The 20,130-nt window shown below is 49.0% G+C and overlaps 1 protein-coding gene across 1 annotated transcript in view; it reads right to left on the bottom strand.

The window, feature by feature from the left end:
• Nucleotides 1–13,517: 13,517 nt before the first annotated feature.
• The window catches only part of Nup210 (nucleoporin 210), a 101,262-nt gene continuing 94,649 nt past the window's right edge, over nt 13,518–20,130 (bottom strand). Inside the window, exons 36-40 of the mRNA XM_059258196.1 lie at nt 19,520–19,770; nt 17,929–18,145; nt 16,514–16,609; nt 16,353–16,436; nt 13,518–14,959 (exon numbers count right to left, since the gene is read on the bottom strand). Coding sequence (XP_059114179.1) covers nt 14,862–14,959; nt 16,353–16,436; nt 16,514–16,609; nt 17,929–18,145; nt 19,520–19,770 — 746 coding nt within the window. The 3' untranslated portion in view covers nt 13,518–14,861. The remainder of the gene's footprint in view (nt 14,960–16,352; nt 16,437–16,513; nt 16,610–17,928; nt 18,146–19,519; nt 19,771–20,130) is intronic.

The following is a 20,130-nucleotide window of genomic DNA, read 5'->3' on the forward strand; positions in this document are numbered from 1 at the left end:
TGAGGAGCCCTTAGATGACTCAGCTCTTTGAGCTCCAGCATTCCCCTTTATAGATGAGACCTTGAACCCCACTCACCAGGCTGCTCTGAGGGTAAAGTGAGACCACATCTGGATGCATAGAGGCAGTGCTTGTCACAAAGCAAGCACACATTACATTGTTCCTGCCTGGCCTTAGACTCAGGGACTTATCAGTACCCATCACACCCAAGTCAGAATACACATACTGTTATACCATTAACATGAGTAGAAAACTGTACATCTGTGTTAAAAACTATAATAGTAACCATTAGAAGAACAGAGGTAAAGGGACAATTTGACCAATTTTAAAACAATGAAAAGAGAAATTTTGATTAGTTAGATATGTAAAGTAAGATAGATGAGTAAACCCAAATAGGTCAATAACTACAATAAATGTAAATGTCTTTACCTCACCTATGAAAAAGCAAAGACTAACAGCTGAATGAAGTGGTGCACACTTGTCATCCCAACTATTTGGAAGGCTGAAGCAGGAGGATCACTAATTCCAGGTCAGCCTGTCTACACAGTGAGAACTTGCCTAAAAAAAATTAAAAGGGTCAGGGCGGTGGTGGTGCACGCCTTTAATCCCAGCACTCAGGAGGCTGAGGCAGGTGGATCTCTGTGAGTTTGAGGCCAGCCTGGGCTACAGAGTGAGTTCCAGGACAGGCTCCAAAGCTACACAGAGAAACCCTGTCTCGAAAAACCAAAAAAAAAAAAAAAAAAAAAAGACTTAAAAAATTAAAAGGTACTCAGGTATGGTAGCACAGGCTTTTAATCTCAGTACTTAGTGGGCAGAGCATCTCCATGAATTTGAGGCCACCCTGATTTACATAGTGAGTTCCAGGCCAATCAGGAATACATAGTAAGATCTTGTCTAAAATAATTAATTAAAATGCAGAGACTTCAGATAAAGCTCAGGTATACATATGAAGAAAGATGGTTTAGGAACTCCCTCTGGGATTGGAATTCAGCTCCTGAAGAATGACACCCTAAGTTGTCATCTGGCCTCCATATATCTGCACATGTGCACCCCCCCAAAATACATATGCATAAAATTAATTAATTATTAATAATCAGTTAATAATCAAATTTTTAAGCAATATGTACTTAATCTATAATGACAGTTAAAGCCACTTGTCATAAATTGAAGGTATTCTGTAAACCAGAATAGAGGAGAAATGTTTTCTATTAGAAAATGCCATCAGTTTAGACTTTGGTTTTGAGACCTGCTCCTTCTCAATTGAAAAGAGAGATTCAAGGGCTGGCAATGTAGCTGAAGTTGGTAGAATGCTTGCTTACCATGCACAAAGCCCGAGTTCAATTCCCCAATACCACACAAAACTAGATGTGATGGCACACATCTATAATCCCAATACTTGGAAGCTAGAGGTAAGGTGATCACTAAGAGTTCAAGGCCAGCCTGGTCTACATAGCAAGTTCCAGGCCAGCCAGGGTTATAGAGAGAAACCCTGTCTCAAACAAACAACACCAGTTAGGTGTTCTGGTGCTGGAGAGATGTTATAGGCTGGCGACCCGCTGAGACATTTTTCACATAATCACGGGATTGCCAGAGACCCAAAATAAGAGTGACTTGCTTCCCCCTGTCCCTCCGTGCTACTTAGGTATTTCTGCCCTCATGTCCTCAAATAATTTCATGGACTTCAGTGTAGGCTAGGATCTCCGCAGGGCTGGTCCCTTACATACCAGCTCTCTGCTGGCATACCTATAAATTTGGCATGATTATATCTACTGCCAGGGACAATGGAAGCCATGAAATTAAAGGGGAATAACATACAGCCTTCTAGTGCAATGTCATGCTGTGTGCCTTTCAGAGTCATCATAGAGCTCCCTGCCTATGGGCCTGGCCACTCAGGCAGGTGGGGGGACCTCTCAGTGACTCCTTTGTATCCTGGTTCCCATCAAACCAGATGGGCAGACTTGCAGTCACCACTCTGGCTCAGTCCAGGCTACCTACTTCTGCAAGGCACCTGCATATGCTAATACATTAGACTACAGGTTCTTTAAAACCAAATGTACCATTCACAGTTTTGAAGGCTGAGAGGTCAAGGATCCAAGCACTGGCTTGGCCTATGTCTGGGAAGAGCTCCCTCTATATGTCAGGACACCAGGGCTGCATACTCCATGTTAGAAGGTGGGAGGGATGAATTCTATGTCCTAACTTGTCTGATTTTACCTCCTGATAAGGAACAAATCTCTAAGGAGGAGTAGCCTCATGGCCCACTCACCTCCCAAAAGCTATGCATCATGGCCCCATCAACTTGGGCTCTATATTCCAGCACAAAACACTGGAAAGTACACACCTTTCAACCACCACCTGGGCTGAGACAGCTCCCACCTCTCAGACAGCTGCTAGCAGAGCTCTGCTCCCAGGAGCCCACCCTGCAGGTAGGTGCCAGTCACAAGCCCAGGGCTACAGGCCTGCTGCTCATATCTAAGGCACAGCTGGGACAACGAGGCCACAGACAGTGCCCCCACCCTTGGGCCCTGGAGCCGTGCATCTCCACCAGGAGCTTGTCAGGAGTCCACAGACGAATCTGAGTTGAGGTATAGGGGAAAAGGGAGAAAAATACCACTTTGACACGTCAAAATGAATAAATGTTTAATTAAATATCCACAGAATGTAACATTAGTCAACTAGTCAATTGCATTTCAACTCAACGCTTCTGTAGCTCTACATAAATTTTATTTAATGAGGCAAGTGGGTGCCTTTTAATATGTTTGATGTGGTGAGGTATGGAAATGCCAAGCAGGGCCCAGGCACAGGTCTTAAAATAGCTGTGCCCTCAAAAACCAAGAGGTTTGCAAAAATCTCTCCTTCGTGTGTCCATTCCACTGGACAGGCACCCATGAGTCTATCCGCCTGTGGAGAGGCCCCAGATTCTGGGAGGGACAGCTCAGCCCCCTGCCCTAGCCCTCATCGTTCCAGGTCCTGCTCTGGACTTGATCTCTCTTCCACCTTCCCCAAAAGAGTTCCTTTTTGTTCACATGGGGGAAACTGAGGCCCAGAAGGTTAGCTCAGTCCTGAGGTTTGCCAATGGCACCTGGGGCATCTGCACCACCCTCCTAAAAGCAGGTAGGCAAAAGAGTCCCCAGGGGACCTTTCCCAGCTCTCCATGAATATTCAAGCAGCTGACCTGACTCCTCTTTGCAGTCCAGGAAGAAGCCCATTACCATTCACCAGCATCTACTGCATTTTTAATTAAGAGAACACAGTTATTCTAATTTGAACGCCACTCTCCTACTACCTCAGTCCCCTCCCTGCCTTCATTTATAGAAGGGCTGTTCCGCCTCTGGAAGCGGGATGCAGTGCTTTCCTGCCTGTTGATTGGGATGACTCATCTTCTATGAGGCTGTTTTGTATCCTGGGTGACGGAAACTGCTTATGGTGGGGTCCCCCATTGAGCCCCTCCTGGAGCTCCTGGCCCTGCTGGAGGCTGCAGGCTCTGTTCTTGGTAAGCAAGACCTTTAGAAGGACATCTAGCTGCATCCCCAGCTGCCTGGCTCTGCCTGGCTCTGCCTGCCGCTGATTCAGCCATGTCCCTCCCCTCCCCCTTCCAGCCTAGAGTTGTCAGATGAAATACAGTGTGCCCAGCTAAATGGGAATGTCAAATAAACAACAAATGATTTCTTTTTAAGCACACGAGTGTCCCAGAAGCATGGAATATACTTGTACTTTAAAAAAATTGCTTGGTTTTCTATCTGTAATTTCAGTCTTTATTCCCACAACCTGGCTACCCTCCTGTAGCCACACTGCCCCCTGCTGGTCCATAAGCACCCAGGGTCCTTGCTTAACCACCTCAGGGCCTTTGAACATGCTGTATGTTTCTTGTGGCCCTGAGTGTAGCCCCTCAAACAGTCTTTCTATTATGCCTCTTCTGCACCCCACTCCACTAGAATGTCGGCGCTGGGGCAGAAGTTGAGTCTGTGAGTCTGCCTAGCATTAGATGGGGTACTTAGCAGGTACTCAACACACACGAGTGATGACATTTAATATTTCTAAGTAACTCTGCATGAGATGTCCCCCTTTTCCCGCTCTGCAGCCAAGGAAACTGGGGCTTAGACAGAGGTGAGTGACTGGCCCAAGTTCTCTATCTGACCTTTCAAACACAGCCTCCCCCCACACACTTGAGCAGCTGTTCTTCAATGGGTGGGGCACTGAATCAGGCAAGGAGGGCAGGGGATGTATCTATGGAAGGAAGCCAGGGGGAAAATAAAGATGGTGGGGAGGAAGCAGGGTTCCATCCATGGCCCACGGCCCTGAATGCCACTTCTATCACTTTAATGATTACAGGTATGTTTCAATATGCAATAGAAAAATATACGTGACAAGTCACAAAATGTGTGATTTCCTGGATGCTTTTCCTTACGAAAAGGCCAAGTTCAAAATAAGCCAACTGGAAGGAAAAAATAGTCCAAAGAACGTAGAACATCCATGAAGCTGTGGACAGCATAGACAGCTGTGCCTTTGACATCTGTGCTAGGGTGACGACACCCAAGGCAACTGACTTAAAGGAGGAACAGCTCATTTTGGCTCACGGTCTCAGAGGGTCCAGTCCACGGCCACTCACTCCTGCTGTTTCAGGCCTATGGTTGCACAGCACATCACGGTGGTTGTGAGTGGCAGAGGTCTGTTTGCTCCATGGTAACTGGGAAGCAAAGCGAGAAAGGTGCTAGCGTCACAATATTTGCCATCAAAAGCAACCCCAGTGTCGCCATTTCTTCCTCCTAGACCTGAAGGTTACTAAACCTTCTCCTAGCGCTAAGACTGGTGATGAAGTTTTTAGCCCATGTGCCTCCGGGGAACACTTAAGATCCAAAACCGCAGCAATTCTATCTAGAATATTCTCCACATATCTGACACTCTCCTATAAATTGACTCATACACTGCTCAAATCCATGCCTACGATGGAGGTGCTGTATCCTGGATGAGGAAACAGGCACCACGAGGTCAGGCAACTAACTTGCTCACAGTCACACAGCTTGTGAGAAGCAGAGCTAGGATTGGAACCTGCAGACAGGAAGCAGCAGCCTGGCCTAGCATTCTCCTTACCACTCTTTTTACTGATTCTAAAAGGTCAGCAGAAGGCCCAGCCTACTCAATTGCTCAGCCCCAGAAATCTCTTGGCCTTAGACCTTCCTGCCACGACCCCAACCTAGCGCCTGGCTTTGGCCTTTCTTCTGGAGAGCTAATGAGACGACCCCCCCCCCCCCCCCCCCCCCCCCGTCTCCCTAGACAAGCCTGAATTTTCTTGAGCCTGAGCTGAGTCTCCTCTGTATTCTCCCTGAGCTCCAGAAGGCTGGGGAGGGGCAGAGGCTTCCTAGGTCCTACCCAGGGAGCACCTCCCTCCCACACAGATTTTCCACCATCCCAGTCTTCAAAGCAGCCTTGGTCCCCTCCAGGCTAGGCCTGGATAACCAGAGTCATTGCTGTGCTGTCAACTGGAGCAGAGTCAGCTCCTGAGTCAGTGTGGCTGGCTCAAGAGGGAGGACCTTGCAAGGGCTAGAGGTGGGGACCCACACAGAGGAGACCCTCGGCCCTGTCTGAAAGGTTGTCAGTGAGAAATGAGCAAAGAAGTGTAGACTGCCTGTTTGGGACTAGATGCTCCTGAGCAGGGAATTGCTTGAGCTGTACCCATGCCCCGAGGTTGGCCTCTGCTGACACCTCAGGTCCTCTTCCAGGCTTTCTCTCACTCTGTGGTCAACCACAGTGGCCAAACTCCTTCCAGCCAGGAGCCTCTGCCCAAGCTCTTCCTACTTACTGTCTGTAGCTCCCTCCCCTCCCCTCTGTCCTTGCTTAATACCAGCCTGTCAGTCAAATCCCAGACTGGCATTGCTTCTCTGGAGAGCTCTCCCTGAACAGGCAAGTCCCTAATCATGTGATCTTCTGGGAGCACATCCTATTTGCAGGGTCTTGGCATTGCTATGAGTTTTGATTTATCTTTCTCTCCCCTTAGACTGTTGGCATTCTTAAGGCAGAAATAGATCATCTGCACTCTAGTGCAAACCTAGAGCCAAACACAATGCACATAGTAGGTGTTAAATAAACATATAAAGAATGGCTGAGGGATAAGGACATACACTTACTGACACAGCAAATGCCCATGGGCTATTTGCATGAAGAACACAGGTTACACGATTTCCATAGTCTGCTGACATTTTTGTGTGAAGTGTATTTCTCTCTGTGGATATATATACATACATATATATATATATATATATATATATATATATATATATATATATGCAATAGAAAATATATATATAAAATCTTCACACAGGAAAAAACCTTGGAAGAACAAATGTAAATTAGTACAGCCATTATGGAAAACAGTGTGGAAGTTCCTCAAAAAATTAAAAATAGAAGCACCACATGACCCAGCAATCCTACTCCTGGGTATTCATCCAAGGAAATGAAGCCAGCATGTGGAAAAGCTACCTGCATGCCAGGCGCTTGGCAGCCCTGGTCACAACAGTCAGGACACGGAGGTAACCTACACACCCACCAATAAATGCACAGAAAAATAAAATATGGGTTATTTGTGAAGTGGAATACAATTCAGCAGTTTAAAAAAAAAAAAGGAATTCCAACATCTGTGACAACATGGAAGAAGCTAGAGATCACTGTGTTAAGTAAAATGAGCCATGCTTGGGCCAGGTACCAGGTGGACCACCTCGAGTACAGGACCTAGGAAAGCTGATGACCAAGATACTGAGAGTAGAGGGGTCGCCAGAGGGGGTGAGGGGAATGTTGTCGAATAGGAACAAGTTACAACGCAGGTACGGTGGCTCACAGCTATCATCTTAGCACTGTGAAATTCAAGGCCAGCTTAAGCTACACAGTGAGATCTGGGCTAGTCAGACTACAGCAAGTAACCCCGTACCAATAAATCTAAACGACACAAATAGGAACAAGTTACAGTGTGTCAGGAAGAATATTCTATGGTGTTGTCTGCTTGGACAGATCGTAGCTGACAGTAACATACGGTAGCCAAAGCAGCCAGAAGAGGGGATCTTATATGCTGTCTTCTCACAGAAATGATGGGTGTTGAAGGTGACAGGTGTCGTAATTGCCATGATCTGACAATGTATACGTGTCGTGAAATATCACACCCCATGAAACTGTGTAATAGATCAATTAAAAACTCAAACATGCTAAGTGATGGAGTAGCCTGTGTCAGAGGCGGTGAGCACTCGATTTTCTCCTTGCTGATCTGTTTTCTAGTCCAGTCAGCACTGACCACTACCTGAGTGATGTGAGCCGATGATCAGAAGACCTCAGGTAGAACAGGGAGGGTACAGGCACTGCAAGGAAAAAGAAGGGGAGGGGACAGTGAAAGTCTCTGCTGCCTCTCATGACAGAGGAACTGGGCTGAGGGAGAAGGGAGGGGGACACACACACAGACCATGGACTACAGAAAGTTCCAGGTCACAGTGGGAGGTGGGGTGGGAGGGAGGGTGTGTCCAGACTGGAACAATGGAAGAAGGGTCGGCACAGCCAGGCTGAGGTGCAGACAGTTCCATGGTGGAAGCCCCTCCTTTCCCAGGCACCGGCATCCCTGGTGCTGTCTCCTTCCTCTCTCCGAGTCAGGCAGGGAAGGGACAACTGTTAACTTTGTCATTCAGGCCTCACCAGCAATCCTCCTGACTAATGTAGTCTTTAGTCAGTTTGGAGTTTGGAGAGGGGTCAGCCACCAGCTTTCCCAGGGCTCTGAGGTCTGGACTCTCAGAGGCCACAGGACAGCACCCCACCTGAGGGTGTGTGGCTGCAGAGGCCACTAAGTCCCCTGTTAGAGCAGTTAGACAGAAGTTCAGGGCCAAGGTGGAGGGTCTGGCATGGCAGGCAATACCACATCAGAAGTCTGGCATCTTCCTTTTGCCCAGAGGGCACAGGGGGAACCTGATTAAGTAACATAGGGGCAAGGGCTGCAGATGGCTTAGCGGTTAAGAGCATTTGTTGCTTTGAGAGAGGATCAGGGTTCAATTCCCAGTACCTACATGGCTGCTCACAACCATCTGTACTCCAGTTCCAGGGGATCAGAAACCCACTGCTAGTCTCCATGGGCAGAGGCCTGCAAGTGGTACACAGACATACATGCAGACAAACACTTATACACATAAAACAAACCTTTAAAAGAGAACAAAAGGGCAAAGAGGAGACAACACAGATCTCCCCCAGTACAGTCCTGTCCCTCTTCCCACGACTGACCACCATGCTGTCCACTGATGAGTCCTATTCACACATACCTCCCCAGAACATACCTTCCTTGTCTGTCATAAACACTTCACACCCCTGCTCAAGGACCATCCTTGATTCCCTATGGCCTATAGGGGTGATTTAACAACCTTTGGTTTGCTCCCTAAGAACGCTGACAAACTGTATCCCCCACAGCTTCTCTCGGTGGCATCTGTAATCCCTCTTCCTGTGTTTAGTGGTATATTTTTATTAACAGGAAATAGAAACTATTAAGCCATTGACAAGATGAAACACAATGAGGATTAACTGTGATTAGATTATTTTATGACATGACTTGATAAAATAGGTTCTAATTATCAAATTAAGTAGCCCACTCAGCCTGACATCATGTGGAATTTTATGAAGTGGGTCCTATCTGCCTTGTATTCTGAGAACTGCACCAGCCCCCTCTCCAGCTGCCCCTCTCTGCGGGCGTCTATCTGGCCCATCCGAATTGTCCTGTCAGGACTGGGTTGGTTACCGATTCTGTGTGTCTGGTAAGTGGCTCAGGGGACCACTCAAGTAACAAGTCCTGAAGAGAGTATTGAGACCTCAGAAACTGGGAGTGGCTATTCTGGACCCCTGAGGGAGAGCAAAGAGGAAAATCCATATTCAACACAGGCTCCTCTGAACAGCCATGAGGCATCAGCTTACAAGATGAACAGGGTTGGGTGGGCTCATGCTTACTGTCCATGCAGTGGCCCTGGGATGAAGCACACTGTGGTAATGCATAGTAGAGCGAAGCAGCTCACCTGAAACTGAGGGGAGGGGCAAGGAGGAGGGAGAGAGAGAGTACAGGGTCCCAACAGCCCATTCAGAGCACACTCCCAGAGACCTAACTTACTTCCTCTGGACTCCACCTCTCATGGGTTCTACCACTTCCTAGTAGTGAGTGTCACAGGCTGGTGACTAAGTTTTTACCACATGGGCTCTTGTGGGACATTTAAGATCTACAAGACCCACACAGAAAGCTAATGACGGAGGGAAACCAAGGTTCGGATGGAAAGTCCACAAAGACACCCACCTGATAACTGGCAGATCAGACGGCTCTCTGCACCTTGTTGCCTGGCCCACAGCTCTGTGCCCGACTCAACTGGCCTTCACTGAGGACTCCAGTGCTGGGAGACTGGGGAAGTGGCAAGTCTTCAAATTTCAGTTCCCTGGGTCTTATAATTTGCTTTTATTTGCTTTCAGTGAATACTAAGATGCTCATTTCAGTAAATGAAAGTGGTCACCTGATGAGGCGACTGTGGAAATCCTCCACAGACTTTTATTTGCTAATTACATACAACATAAAACTTAACAAAGTAATAGCTGGTCCCAAGCCACTGCCGGGCTTTGGCTCCCCTTCTTCCTTACTCTGCACTGGCTTTATATCAAAAACACAGCTTCCCATCAGTTCCTTGAGGATAACCCCCAGGCAGAAATGCATGGTGTCTATACCTCTGCCTCACAGCTCATGCCTGCGGCAGCCCTAAAACCCAAATAAATAAATGAAATAATTAAATAAATTCTTTTGGAGACAAACTGCTTCATGAAAATATCCACATGCAAAGTACCAGCCTGCTCCATAGGCTCAGTGTGTGTCCCTGTTGAAGACTCCCAGCATTTGGTGTTCACTGTGAGCTTTTCTTCCCTTTTCTTGCTCGGGGTCTAGGACAGACCACAAACCAGTATCAATCAAGAAAGGAGAGGGGTGGACTGGAGAATGGCTCAGTAGTTAAAGAGCGAGCACTGCTCTTCCAGAGGCCTCGAGTTCTGTTCCAAGCATCCCCCATCAGGAGGCTCACAACTGCTTGAAGTCTCAGCTCCAGGGAGTCTGACCTCTGACCTCTGCAGGCACCTGTAGTCACATGCGCGCGCGCACACACACACACACACACACACACACCTCACACACACAATTAAAAATAATAAAAACAGAAACTGGTACGATGCCTTCGTCATTAAGAGCTCTAGCTGCTTTTCCAGAGGAACTGAGTCAATTTCTAGTACCTCCATGGCAGGCTGCAACCCTGCCAACTCCAGTTCTAGGGGATCCAATGCCCTCTTCTGGCCTCTGCAGGCACTAGGCACACACATGGTGCACAGGCATACACACACAGGCAAAACACGCATACACATAAAAATTAAAAACAATAAAAGAATCTTTAAAAAAAGAATAAAAGTTGCCTTGGAAATCTTGGAACAACTTTATTAGTTAATGAGAAAATGAGACAGAAGGCAGATGCTAAATGAGATTTAAGTCATAGTTTCCTATCTGCTTTTAGGGAAAAAAAAGCAAAAGAGTACCAAAACAAAACCAAACCCAACAAAGCTCAAAAACCCAAGATTGTGCTACCAATTAACTGCCTGCAGTATATGACAGACAAGTCACCATGCTATTCTACGTGCTCTTCTGTCAAGTTGGGTTTTGTTTTTTGCCAGTGGAAAATAAAAATAATTCTATTAATCCTAGCACTCAGGAGGCAGACAGATCTCTGTGAGTTCGAGGCCAGCCTGGTCTACAGAATGAGTTCCAGGCTAGTCAAGGCTACACACTGAGACCCTGTCTCAGTAAAACAATCAAACAAAGCCAAAAAGAATTTTAATGTGGAATTTTACTGAAAAATTTTAATCCTTTTATGAGTCATTTTCTTGTGAAAAAAGTTTTTTTCTTATTTTCTACAGGCCAAGAAGACGGCTCAGTGGCTAAAGGCACTCACTATCAAGCCTTGGTGACCTGGGTTGGATCCCCAGAACTCACATAGTGGAAGGAAAAGGCAATGCCATCTGACCCCCTCAAATAAATAAATTTAACAATAACAAAATGTTATTTTCTTATGAAAATATTTGGTGAACTGTTTCTTTCATAAATTAAAATCTCTTCCTTCTGGGTACATGGTCCTCCTGAGCAGCCATGTACTGCCTAATTATGGACCCTATGCCAGGGACTATGAGCAATCACCTTGTTTTCCCAGGCACTATCTGCCAAGTGGGCTCATCTGGGATGGGGAGAGAACACCTGAGACCCACATGGCCATTTCACCAGCACAGGGCTTCCTGTCCATGGTAGAACCTTCAAACAGACCGTTGCTGCGTCTACCTACCATGTATGCTCGTGAAAGAAAGCCACATGAGCAACATGCAATTTCTCTGGGTAGGAAGACCTTCAAATGTTCTCTGGAGAGGCCAAGAGGCTGGAAAGAGGGATACAGTATGCTACCTGCTTCTTGTTGAAGCCACCTGTAAAAGGCCCCTGGTGATAAGTAAAAACTGCAGTGAGGCAGGTCTGCATTCCTGCCCCGCCTTCGGGTTCCAGGTGCCCTCATCAATTTAGAGCCTAGGGCTCAACCCATGTCCACATTTCAGACTGAAGATGAAGGGTCTCCAGCCAGCCTGTGTGCTGTTTAGGTTTTTTTGTCAATATAGCACACGTTAGTCATCTGGGAAGAGGAATCCTTGAGAGCTTGCCTCCATCAGACGGCCTGTAGGCAAGTCTGTGGGGCCACTTTCGTGATTGATGACTGGTGTAGGAGGGCCCAGCACATTGCGGAGGGAGCCACCTGGGCATGTGGGCCTTGGCTGAACGAAAAAGCAGGCTGGGAAAGCACTGGAAAACAAGCCAGTAAGCATCATTCTTCCATGGTCTCTCCTCCAGGTTCCTGCCTCAAGTTCCTGCCCTGATATCCCTTCATGTTGGACTCAAACCTATAAATGAAATAAACCTTTTCCTCTTCTAGTTGGTTTTAGTCATGCTGTTTGATCACAGCAATAGGGGGCAAACTAAGAGCTCCAATCTGTCCAACAGGTGAGCATGTAGACAGACAAAGAGAAAGACTTAGAGGGTTAATGCTCAAACTTAAGAATTCTAGAGAAAAACACCTCTTTGCAATTCTGTACTCTTGGTGCTAAAAGCATCTTCTGGCACCTTCAGGCAGTGAGAGCTGCTCAGCTGGGAACCCAGTCAAGCTATGTGGGTCTGTCTGGGTTGTCAGCATGCCCAGTCAGGTTTACTATCATAAAGCTCTGGCTGTGTTCTCCCCCTGGGGAGGAACTTAATGGCCAGCTCTTATCAGGTCCCCAGCACTCCAGGTGGGCAGAGGAAGGAAACTCAGTAGCCCCAGGAACAAAGGTGACTGGAAGACATTGCAATTTTTCTATCATCTAGGAGGAGCCAGTGGTTAGCTTCCTGATATCTAGAGGCTCTCAAGATATGATCATTCCAGTGTACTCACTAGCCACAGGCTTGGAGTGGCTCAGACCTTAGCCATGGAGATGGCTAAACTATCTGTTGGGCCCTGAAGAGTACCTTCAGGAGAGTTTCTTTCTGTTCTTCTTGACACTGCCGTGTCTGGATGTAATGTGCTGCCTGGATCCTGACAGCTATCTTGTGTTTCAGAGGGGTCTTACCTAAGGGCAGCACCAACATCATGCGTATTGTGCGAGGCAGGCACATATAAAGTAAGCACAGTGTCTTCTTAGCATTTGATACTGTTGGACACATTCTAGATCTCCTCATGTACAGCATCCCAGAGAGCTATGAGAATGACACCATTGCTCACTCCCATAGAAGTCCTACGTGGTAAGGGAAGTGGGGGCCACACAATGTTGTTAGTAGGGAAAGTGCTGTGGTAACAGGTCCCCGAGGCTGAGGAAGCACCTGTTCCCCCCACATCAAATGCTGTATGAGACAGGGAAAGGGGAGGGAGACAGGGACACAATGGAGCAGGGCCTACTGTGATCCTGTTTGCTGTGTATGGTGGCCAGGTGTGAAAGGATTGCACTCCACTCAAGTGCAGGGCCCTCAGCGGGAATGTGGCAGGGCTAGTACCCGGCTTGGGCTGGGCCCATGAGAGCGCCAAATAGGCAGGTGAGACCCAGGGTGCATGGCTGGGGAGGAGAGCAATGAGGGCAGCAGAGAGCGGGTCCTTTGAGGAGAGAGGGGCAGAGGCGTTCAGGTCTTGGGAACACAGTCCTGGGCCGGGGGCAGGACAAGGAAAGGCCATTTTAAGTTGAAAGTCAGAATTTCAAATGACAATGAAAGAAGGAGGTGGCAGAGTGACAGTCCTGAGGACTGGCAGCAGTGGGAATGAAAGGAGGGCTACGCTGTCCTCCTGCAGACAAGGCCCTGCTACTGCCCCTGGTCTCTAGGGTAGGAAGGGAGGCCCCATAGCCAGAGAGGAGGGAAGAGCACCACTGGAAACAGGTCATCAGTCATAGCAGACACTCAGGCAGAGTCAGCATCCTAGGAACTTCCACACCCTTAAGAAACTACACAGAACTTTATTAAACAAACACAGGGAAGGCTCCATGACAGCTCCAGGGGGAGATTGAGTGGCAGGCCAGGCACAAATCCTCTGTTCCCAGCTCCAGAAAAGTCCATTCTGTGGCCCAGCCTCAAAGGACGCAAGGGATCACACCTGGCCTTCACAGGCCAACTGTACTCTTGGTGATATGGTGCCCATACACGTCCACTTGGAGGCGAGTGTCTGGCTCTGTCTGACAGTGTCACAGCATCTGGACCTGGAGCAGAGTGGCCATGTCCCTGAGTTCAGACATGAACAGGAGCTGTATTCCCAAGGTATCCCCTTCTGTCTCTGGGCCAGCCAGGGGAGCGCTGGTGGCAGGAAAGGAGGAGAGGAGGGAGAGTGGGTGGTGGCTCAGATCCGCTGAGGTACTGTATTGGGTGTCTTCCACGACAGAAGAGCAGGTCACACTGGGTCTTTGTGCTGCACAAGTCACAGCAGTTTCTCAGAACGAACCAACGGATCAGAAGACCCCTGCCAGCAGCTGCAGGGCAGGGCTGAAGATGCTCTGGCTATTTCCAAGCTGCCCTAGAGAGAACAAGAGGCACTCCCACACACCAGTGACCAAAGCCCTCCTGCTGTGACCCGAGACTGCAGTCTTCACAGGAGTTTGAGGTGAGGGCCACTCTGCTGAAGCTCAGCAACTCTCCCAGTAAGAGGGCTCAGACAGCACAGGGTTCACGGGATACCCACGCCAGCTTGTCCCTCACATTTCCTAGCATCAATAGGACAAGGAGAAGAACAGGTTTTCATGAAGCAAAAAACCCAAACAAACAAACAAACAAAATAACCCACACACAAAAGAGCTGACGCGCACATGGGTGCCTGCCTGCTTGTATGGGTGTGTGCCAGTGGATAAGAGCTTGCCTAGCAGGCATGAGACTGTGGGTTCCATGCCCAGTACCACACAAACCCCAGCAGTAATGAGCAAACCCTTTCCCTGAGATTGCTACAGAGACACCATCTATAGGCAATGTAGAAACAGCTTCCAGTTACTCAAAGCCATGAGCATGGAGTGAGCTTCCGTGAGCAGGACAAACGCAGGACTGAGCAGCACCCCCAGATCCCGCATGCCACATGGGAAGGAGGGAAGCCAGGAAGCCCTAGCTTTCAAGACTAGGAAGGAGATTTAAAAACAAACAAATAAAAAATCCTCGCTCGTGTGAATCAGGCAGCGGCTCAGCACATGCAGGGCAGTGAGGATGGCTCAGGACCCGGATGTGGTTTCGCCCCAGTGTGAACATGACGGTGACCATGAGGTGTCAGTTTAGCTGTGCAGCAACACCAGCCTGGCATACTGGCTAGTGAGAGGCATAGGCTGGGCTCCAGAGCCCTGAGGGAGGACTGGCTTTGCGACCAGGAGGCAGTGTGTTGAAAGTGGCAGGTGATGAGGCAAGATCTAGGGAGAAAAGGGGAAGTGAGTATGGAGGAATAAGAGCCAATATCCCCACCACACTCCTCAGGCAAAATAAGTATTTAAGTGCCTGCAGCATGCCACGGGCTTGTACCTGGGACAGCTAGCCCCCGCCCCTCGCCCCCTAGACAGTAGAGAAACTGACAGGGGCAGGGGAGGCATAAAAACTACACTGCTCAACCTGTGCTTCTGTACCCAGCAGCCTTCTGTCTCCTGATTCCCACTTGAGGAAGTCTGTCTCCAATGAGGAATCTATGTGCTAGAGTGGGCTAATCCTGTGGGAGCTGTTGATGAGCCTCGCAGGGATGCGTGAGGTTTTTGAAAAAGGATAAAAGTATGGTGCTTGGGACCAAGACTCCATATATCCACTCAGCCTGGAGCATGACCTCTGACCTTTCTGAGCTCAGAGTCTGGATGGGTCTCAAGACACACTGTGTTATCTCTCCATGGGGCCAAGAGGATGGGAGGACCCGACTCTTGGGCACAATGCTGAAGTGACAAGGACCTGGAGGCAAGTGGTGGGTACTTTGGGGGGATGGTACAAAGACCCCATGGTGACTCCCAACAAACACTGGGAGGAAAGGTCAGAAAGGGCGAGAGATTGCAGCAGAACAGCTGTGTGACATGCCAGAGTCATGAGACGGCCACCACCCAGCATGCTGGGATACTCAGGAGGCCTGCTTTAAAGACCAGAGGCAGCAGAAAGAGGCTCTGATTCTAGGACATGCTGGGAGTTTTGACTCCCAAGGACAGAGCTTCTGACCATAAAACTGTCCTCTATCCAAAACCCCGTAAGACTGAGATGAGCAGACACTAGCTCAAGGGCCTCTTACACAGATATCAGACTACAAAATGGGAATCAGGAGACAAAGGGCTGTTGGGTATGGCTGCGTGGATAGGACACTGCAGAGTTCCAGAAGACTCGCGGGGAGAGGTACTCCAGGAGTCGTACAGGGTGACCAAGACCTCAGGCCACCAGAAACAAAGACTATTGAAAAGAGTGGGCCTTCCTGTCTTTCTCTGTGGGGGAATGGCTTCCTCAAGACCATCCAGAATCTCCATCCTCCCATTCCAACTTGCTCTCTCAGTGGGAGCCCTGCCTGTCTGTCCTAGAATTGACCTGCTTAGACAGCACTGCCTCTACCAAGTCCTTCCAGCCCACAGCCTGTTGGGGAAGCCTTCAGAGTCAGGACTAGCATCTGAGTCCACGTGACACCCTCCTCCCCTGCCACATCTGTCCCTGGGTCTGTCTAGCTGCCCCTTTTGCCCTGACACAGGCTGCTGAGACTGGGGTTTGGGGCCTGGATCCCACCCTTCCCCCAGGAGATGACTCCTTTGTGGAGGCTCTCCAGGCTGTGCCTGTGGCTGGAGTACTCACAGTGGGGGCTGTGCTGAGGGCTGGCACGGGGCGTGAGGGCCAGGGGTGAAGCAAGTTCCCGGGGTGCACAGACTGTGTGGTAAGCTGCAAGAGCACAGGCTGGTGAGACGGGGCAGGGTGAGAGGGTGCAGGGTGCAAAACAGGATATGTGGTTGGCTCACCTATGATGGTGACCGCTGTCCCAGCCAGCAGGGCAAAGAAGGTGAAGAACATGACTTGGTAGGAGTCCAGGAAGTGTGACAGGATGCTAGCTCCGTCTGCATCAGGGGAAAGACAGACATCAGAACACCAGGGCCACAGCTGGGTCGCACTGAGTTCCTGTGCTACCGGACGTATGCATGGTCCACCATGCCCCACTGCCTGGGATGCAGGGGCCAAGCCTGTCTTAGATGTGAGGGTGAGGTGTCCAGACAAAGGTAGCATCTTATTCTGTTCCTTGGGCCATCTCTGTCTAAACTAAGCTTCCTTCCAGGAAATGTTCTTAGATACCAGCTTGGCACATCAGGTTTTAGTGCCCTTTCTGCCAGGAAGCAGCTAGGCTGCCCCAAAGCAAGAAGAGCAGTTCTGGAAAACGCCCTATGGGTTTAGACCATGCAGGATTGGTGTGCCAGAAGCTCACAGGATAGGAGCCCCTGACTCCTTGCCAAGAGCCCCAGGGTGGGAGTAGGCAGCACTTTTGCCCCCCAAAGCTATCCACCTCTGTGGAGTGGCCTGGGTCCCAGATCCCTGACACCTACCTGTCACAGTGTTACACACTCGACTTGTCCCCAAGTACTCTCAGGTGGAGAGACCACCCCGACACCAGACTGTAGGGCCCTCCCCTGGCTACTGGCCCCTTTGATATATGCCCTGTCCCAGAAGGTAGAAGGCTCTACCCTCTGCATGCCCTCAGGTGGCCAAAGCACAGGGTCTAGGCCTTGGTCACTATAGGGCAAGTCTTGTTGTACTCAGTTAGGTAAGAAGTGAGTAGCTCCTGTTGTCAGGAGGGACCTGAGCTAAGTGCTGTCCTCACATTGGACTTCTTGGGGACAGTCAGGCAGGCAGGAGTCCCAGTGGGTGAATAATGCTACTTCTACATAAGTTAACACATGTCTGGGAGGGAGATTCTAATCTGTGTCAACCAAGAGGTGATACTTAAAAGACAGTCTGCAGCAGTTGAGGACACTGGTCAGTGTGTTGTCTGAGGGAAATGACATCATCACCAAAGGAAACAGAGACGCCAATGGCTCAGGTGGGGGGCCTTGTGTTGTAGAAACCAGCAGGAGGCTGCCAGCACTACAGCAGGAAGTGCAGGGGGAGACAAGCCACAAACGGACAGGAAAGACCAAATGCGTCTCGGGGACCACTGGGAGGATGTTGATTTTGCCCTTGACAGATGGAGCCATGGTAGGATGTTGAGCTGAGGATGCATTGACAGGGGAAGTAACGTGTGGTGTCAGTGACAGCAAGAGGCTGTCACTCTGAGAGACATTCCGTGTTTCTAACTCCTCCAACTTTCACACTATGGATGAAAGCTCCTCTGGCCTGTCTCTCCCTGCCCAGGTCTGGGCCAGCTGATGTCTCCTCCATGACTCACAGGGACCGGGCCCACGGCGATCCATCACAAAGGCCACAGTGACTGGAATGGTGATGGCCTGGTTAGTGGCAGGGCTGGAGAAGGTCAGGGCAGTGGACAGAGGGCCCTGGCTGCCGGCTGTGGGATCCGAGACACCAACTGTGTACGTGATGAAGCTGGGCAGCCCAAATGACTTCTCTTTCACGAAGGCTAGCACGGCTGGAGATCCGGATCTCACCTGGGAAGTGAAGGTAGTGTTAAGGATGCATGCTCTGCAGAGAGCACATTCTGCAGAGGCTAGACCACTGCAGGTGCCCAGCTCATCTCTGGACACGCCCTTCTAACTACACATGCTGGACTTGGCTCCCAGGACCAGGTGGGACCTGATACCTGGAAGCATGACCCACACTGGGTGTTTATGAAGGATGACATGATTGATACTACTGAATTCTAGTTAGCACAAAAATGCTACACCAACCCAAAGTAGTACCTAATGAAGTAGTGCCACGAAGCCCATCCATAGACCATCAGACTATGTACTTATATATAGTTACTATATACACAGCAACTATACACTTCTTCCTTATCTGTTTTGAGCAGTTAGCCATGACAAGAGAAGCAGGCAACAGGGCCCCTAAACTCCTCCATCTACACATCAGAGCTCTTCCTGTAGGCTTTCTGGACTGAAGCCTCAGAGACCAGTCATGCATGAGTCTAAAGAAGGAGGAAGATGATGATGATGATGATGATGATGATGATGATGAAGAGGAGGAGGAGAAGCAGCAGCAAGGCATGGAGAAAAGAGGCCCATCCCCTCATGGAACAGGGTATCTATCCCATGTTGGAATTTGCTCCCATGCTAACTGTACAAAGCATATTCTATGCATGTGCTGTCCTGACAAGACTGACTTTCTGCAGTAGAAAATGAAACCAAAAAGGAGCAGAGGACTACAGTACTATCCAATAAAGAATATATAAAGTTATTCCATTTAAATTTCTAGTTTAACTTTTAACTTTGAAGAGCTGGAGCCCAGGGCCCACATGCTCCTCCTTCTTTGGGGTCTTTCCTAATCTAATCCTACACAAACCATAACCTTCAGCCTCAAAGCCTAACCCTAACTTCTAATCTGACACTAATACAAATATCTAACCCTCCAACAACAACCTAAAACCATAACCCTAATCCCTAGCCATTACCATTGAATACTAGACCCGTCCTATTATCTAACTAGAAGCTATAACCTAAGTCAAGCATCTAACCTTAACAGTAACTACTAACTCTAAAATCTAATCTAACATAAACCACTAACCCTAACCTCTAACAATCTAACACTATTTAGTCCTACCCTTAACACTAGTCCCAGTCTGTAAACACACCATCTAAACATATTACTAATTACAAGCCCTAATTACAACCCTAGTCCTAACCCTAACCTTAAACCCTAGCAATAACCCTAGATACTAGGCCCAATCCCTAGCCCTAACCCTAAACCCTAGCCCTAACCCTAAACCCTAGCCCTAACCCTAAACCCTAGCCCTAACCCTAAACCCTTGCCCTAACCCTGATCCCAGCCCCTGGCTTCCCTGACCTGAAGCCCCCACAGCTGCTTACCTCCAAGTTCTCCAGAATCTCCACAGCACCAAAGACCTTGACCTCGGAGCTGGTATAGTGGTTGCTCAAAAGGATTTCTGCCTGGTTGGCATAGAGCCCTGGACTGAAGGGGACCTCGGCTCCCACCTTCTCTACAGAGGTATGGCTGCTGGGAATGGAGGCAGTGACTGCCAGTGATGTCTTCTTCATGCTCAAGTGCTTCAGTTGCTTGTCTGTCAGCCTGTGCATAGTAACTGAGCAGAGGTACTGGCCTGTGGAGAGAAGGCTTGTTCTTCTCCTGTGTGCACAGATTCCCCACTCTCTGACAGGGAAACTCCTAGACATACATGGAAGCCAGCTGAGAAGTCAGCTCCTCCAGGAGGCCTTCTAGGAATGCCCCTTCAGAGACCTTAGGCCAGCATGGACACCTTCTCTGTGAACAATGGTACTCTCACTATCTCAGAATCCTCTGTTCATGAGGTTTCCATCTGAATAGTACTCTTGGGGCAGGGATCATGTTGGGGCCAGCTCTGCAGTTCAAGCCCCAGTCAGCTGGGCTCAGAACAAGAGTAGATAATGGCAAACAGACACATGACCCAACCCTGGACTACAGGTCACGACAGAGCTGACTC

Source organism: Peromyscus eremicus, chromosome 3 (assembly GCF_949786415.1).
Source record: "Peromyscus eremicus chromosome 3, PerEre_H2_v1, whole genome shotgun sequence".
Lineage (NCBI taxonomy): Eukaryota > Metazoa > Chordata > Mammalia > Rodentia > Cricetidae > Peromyscus > Peromyscus eremicus.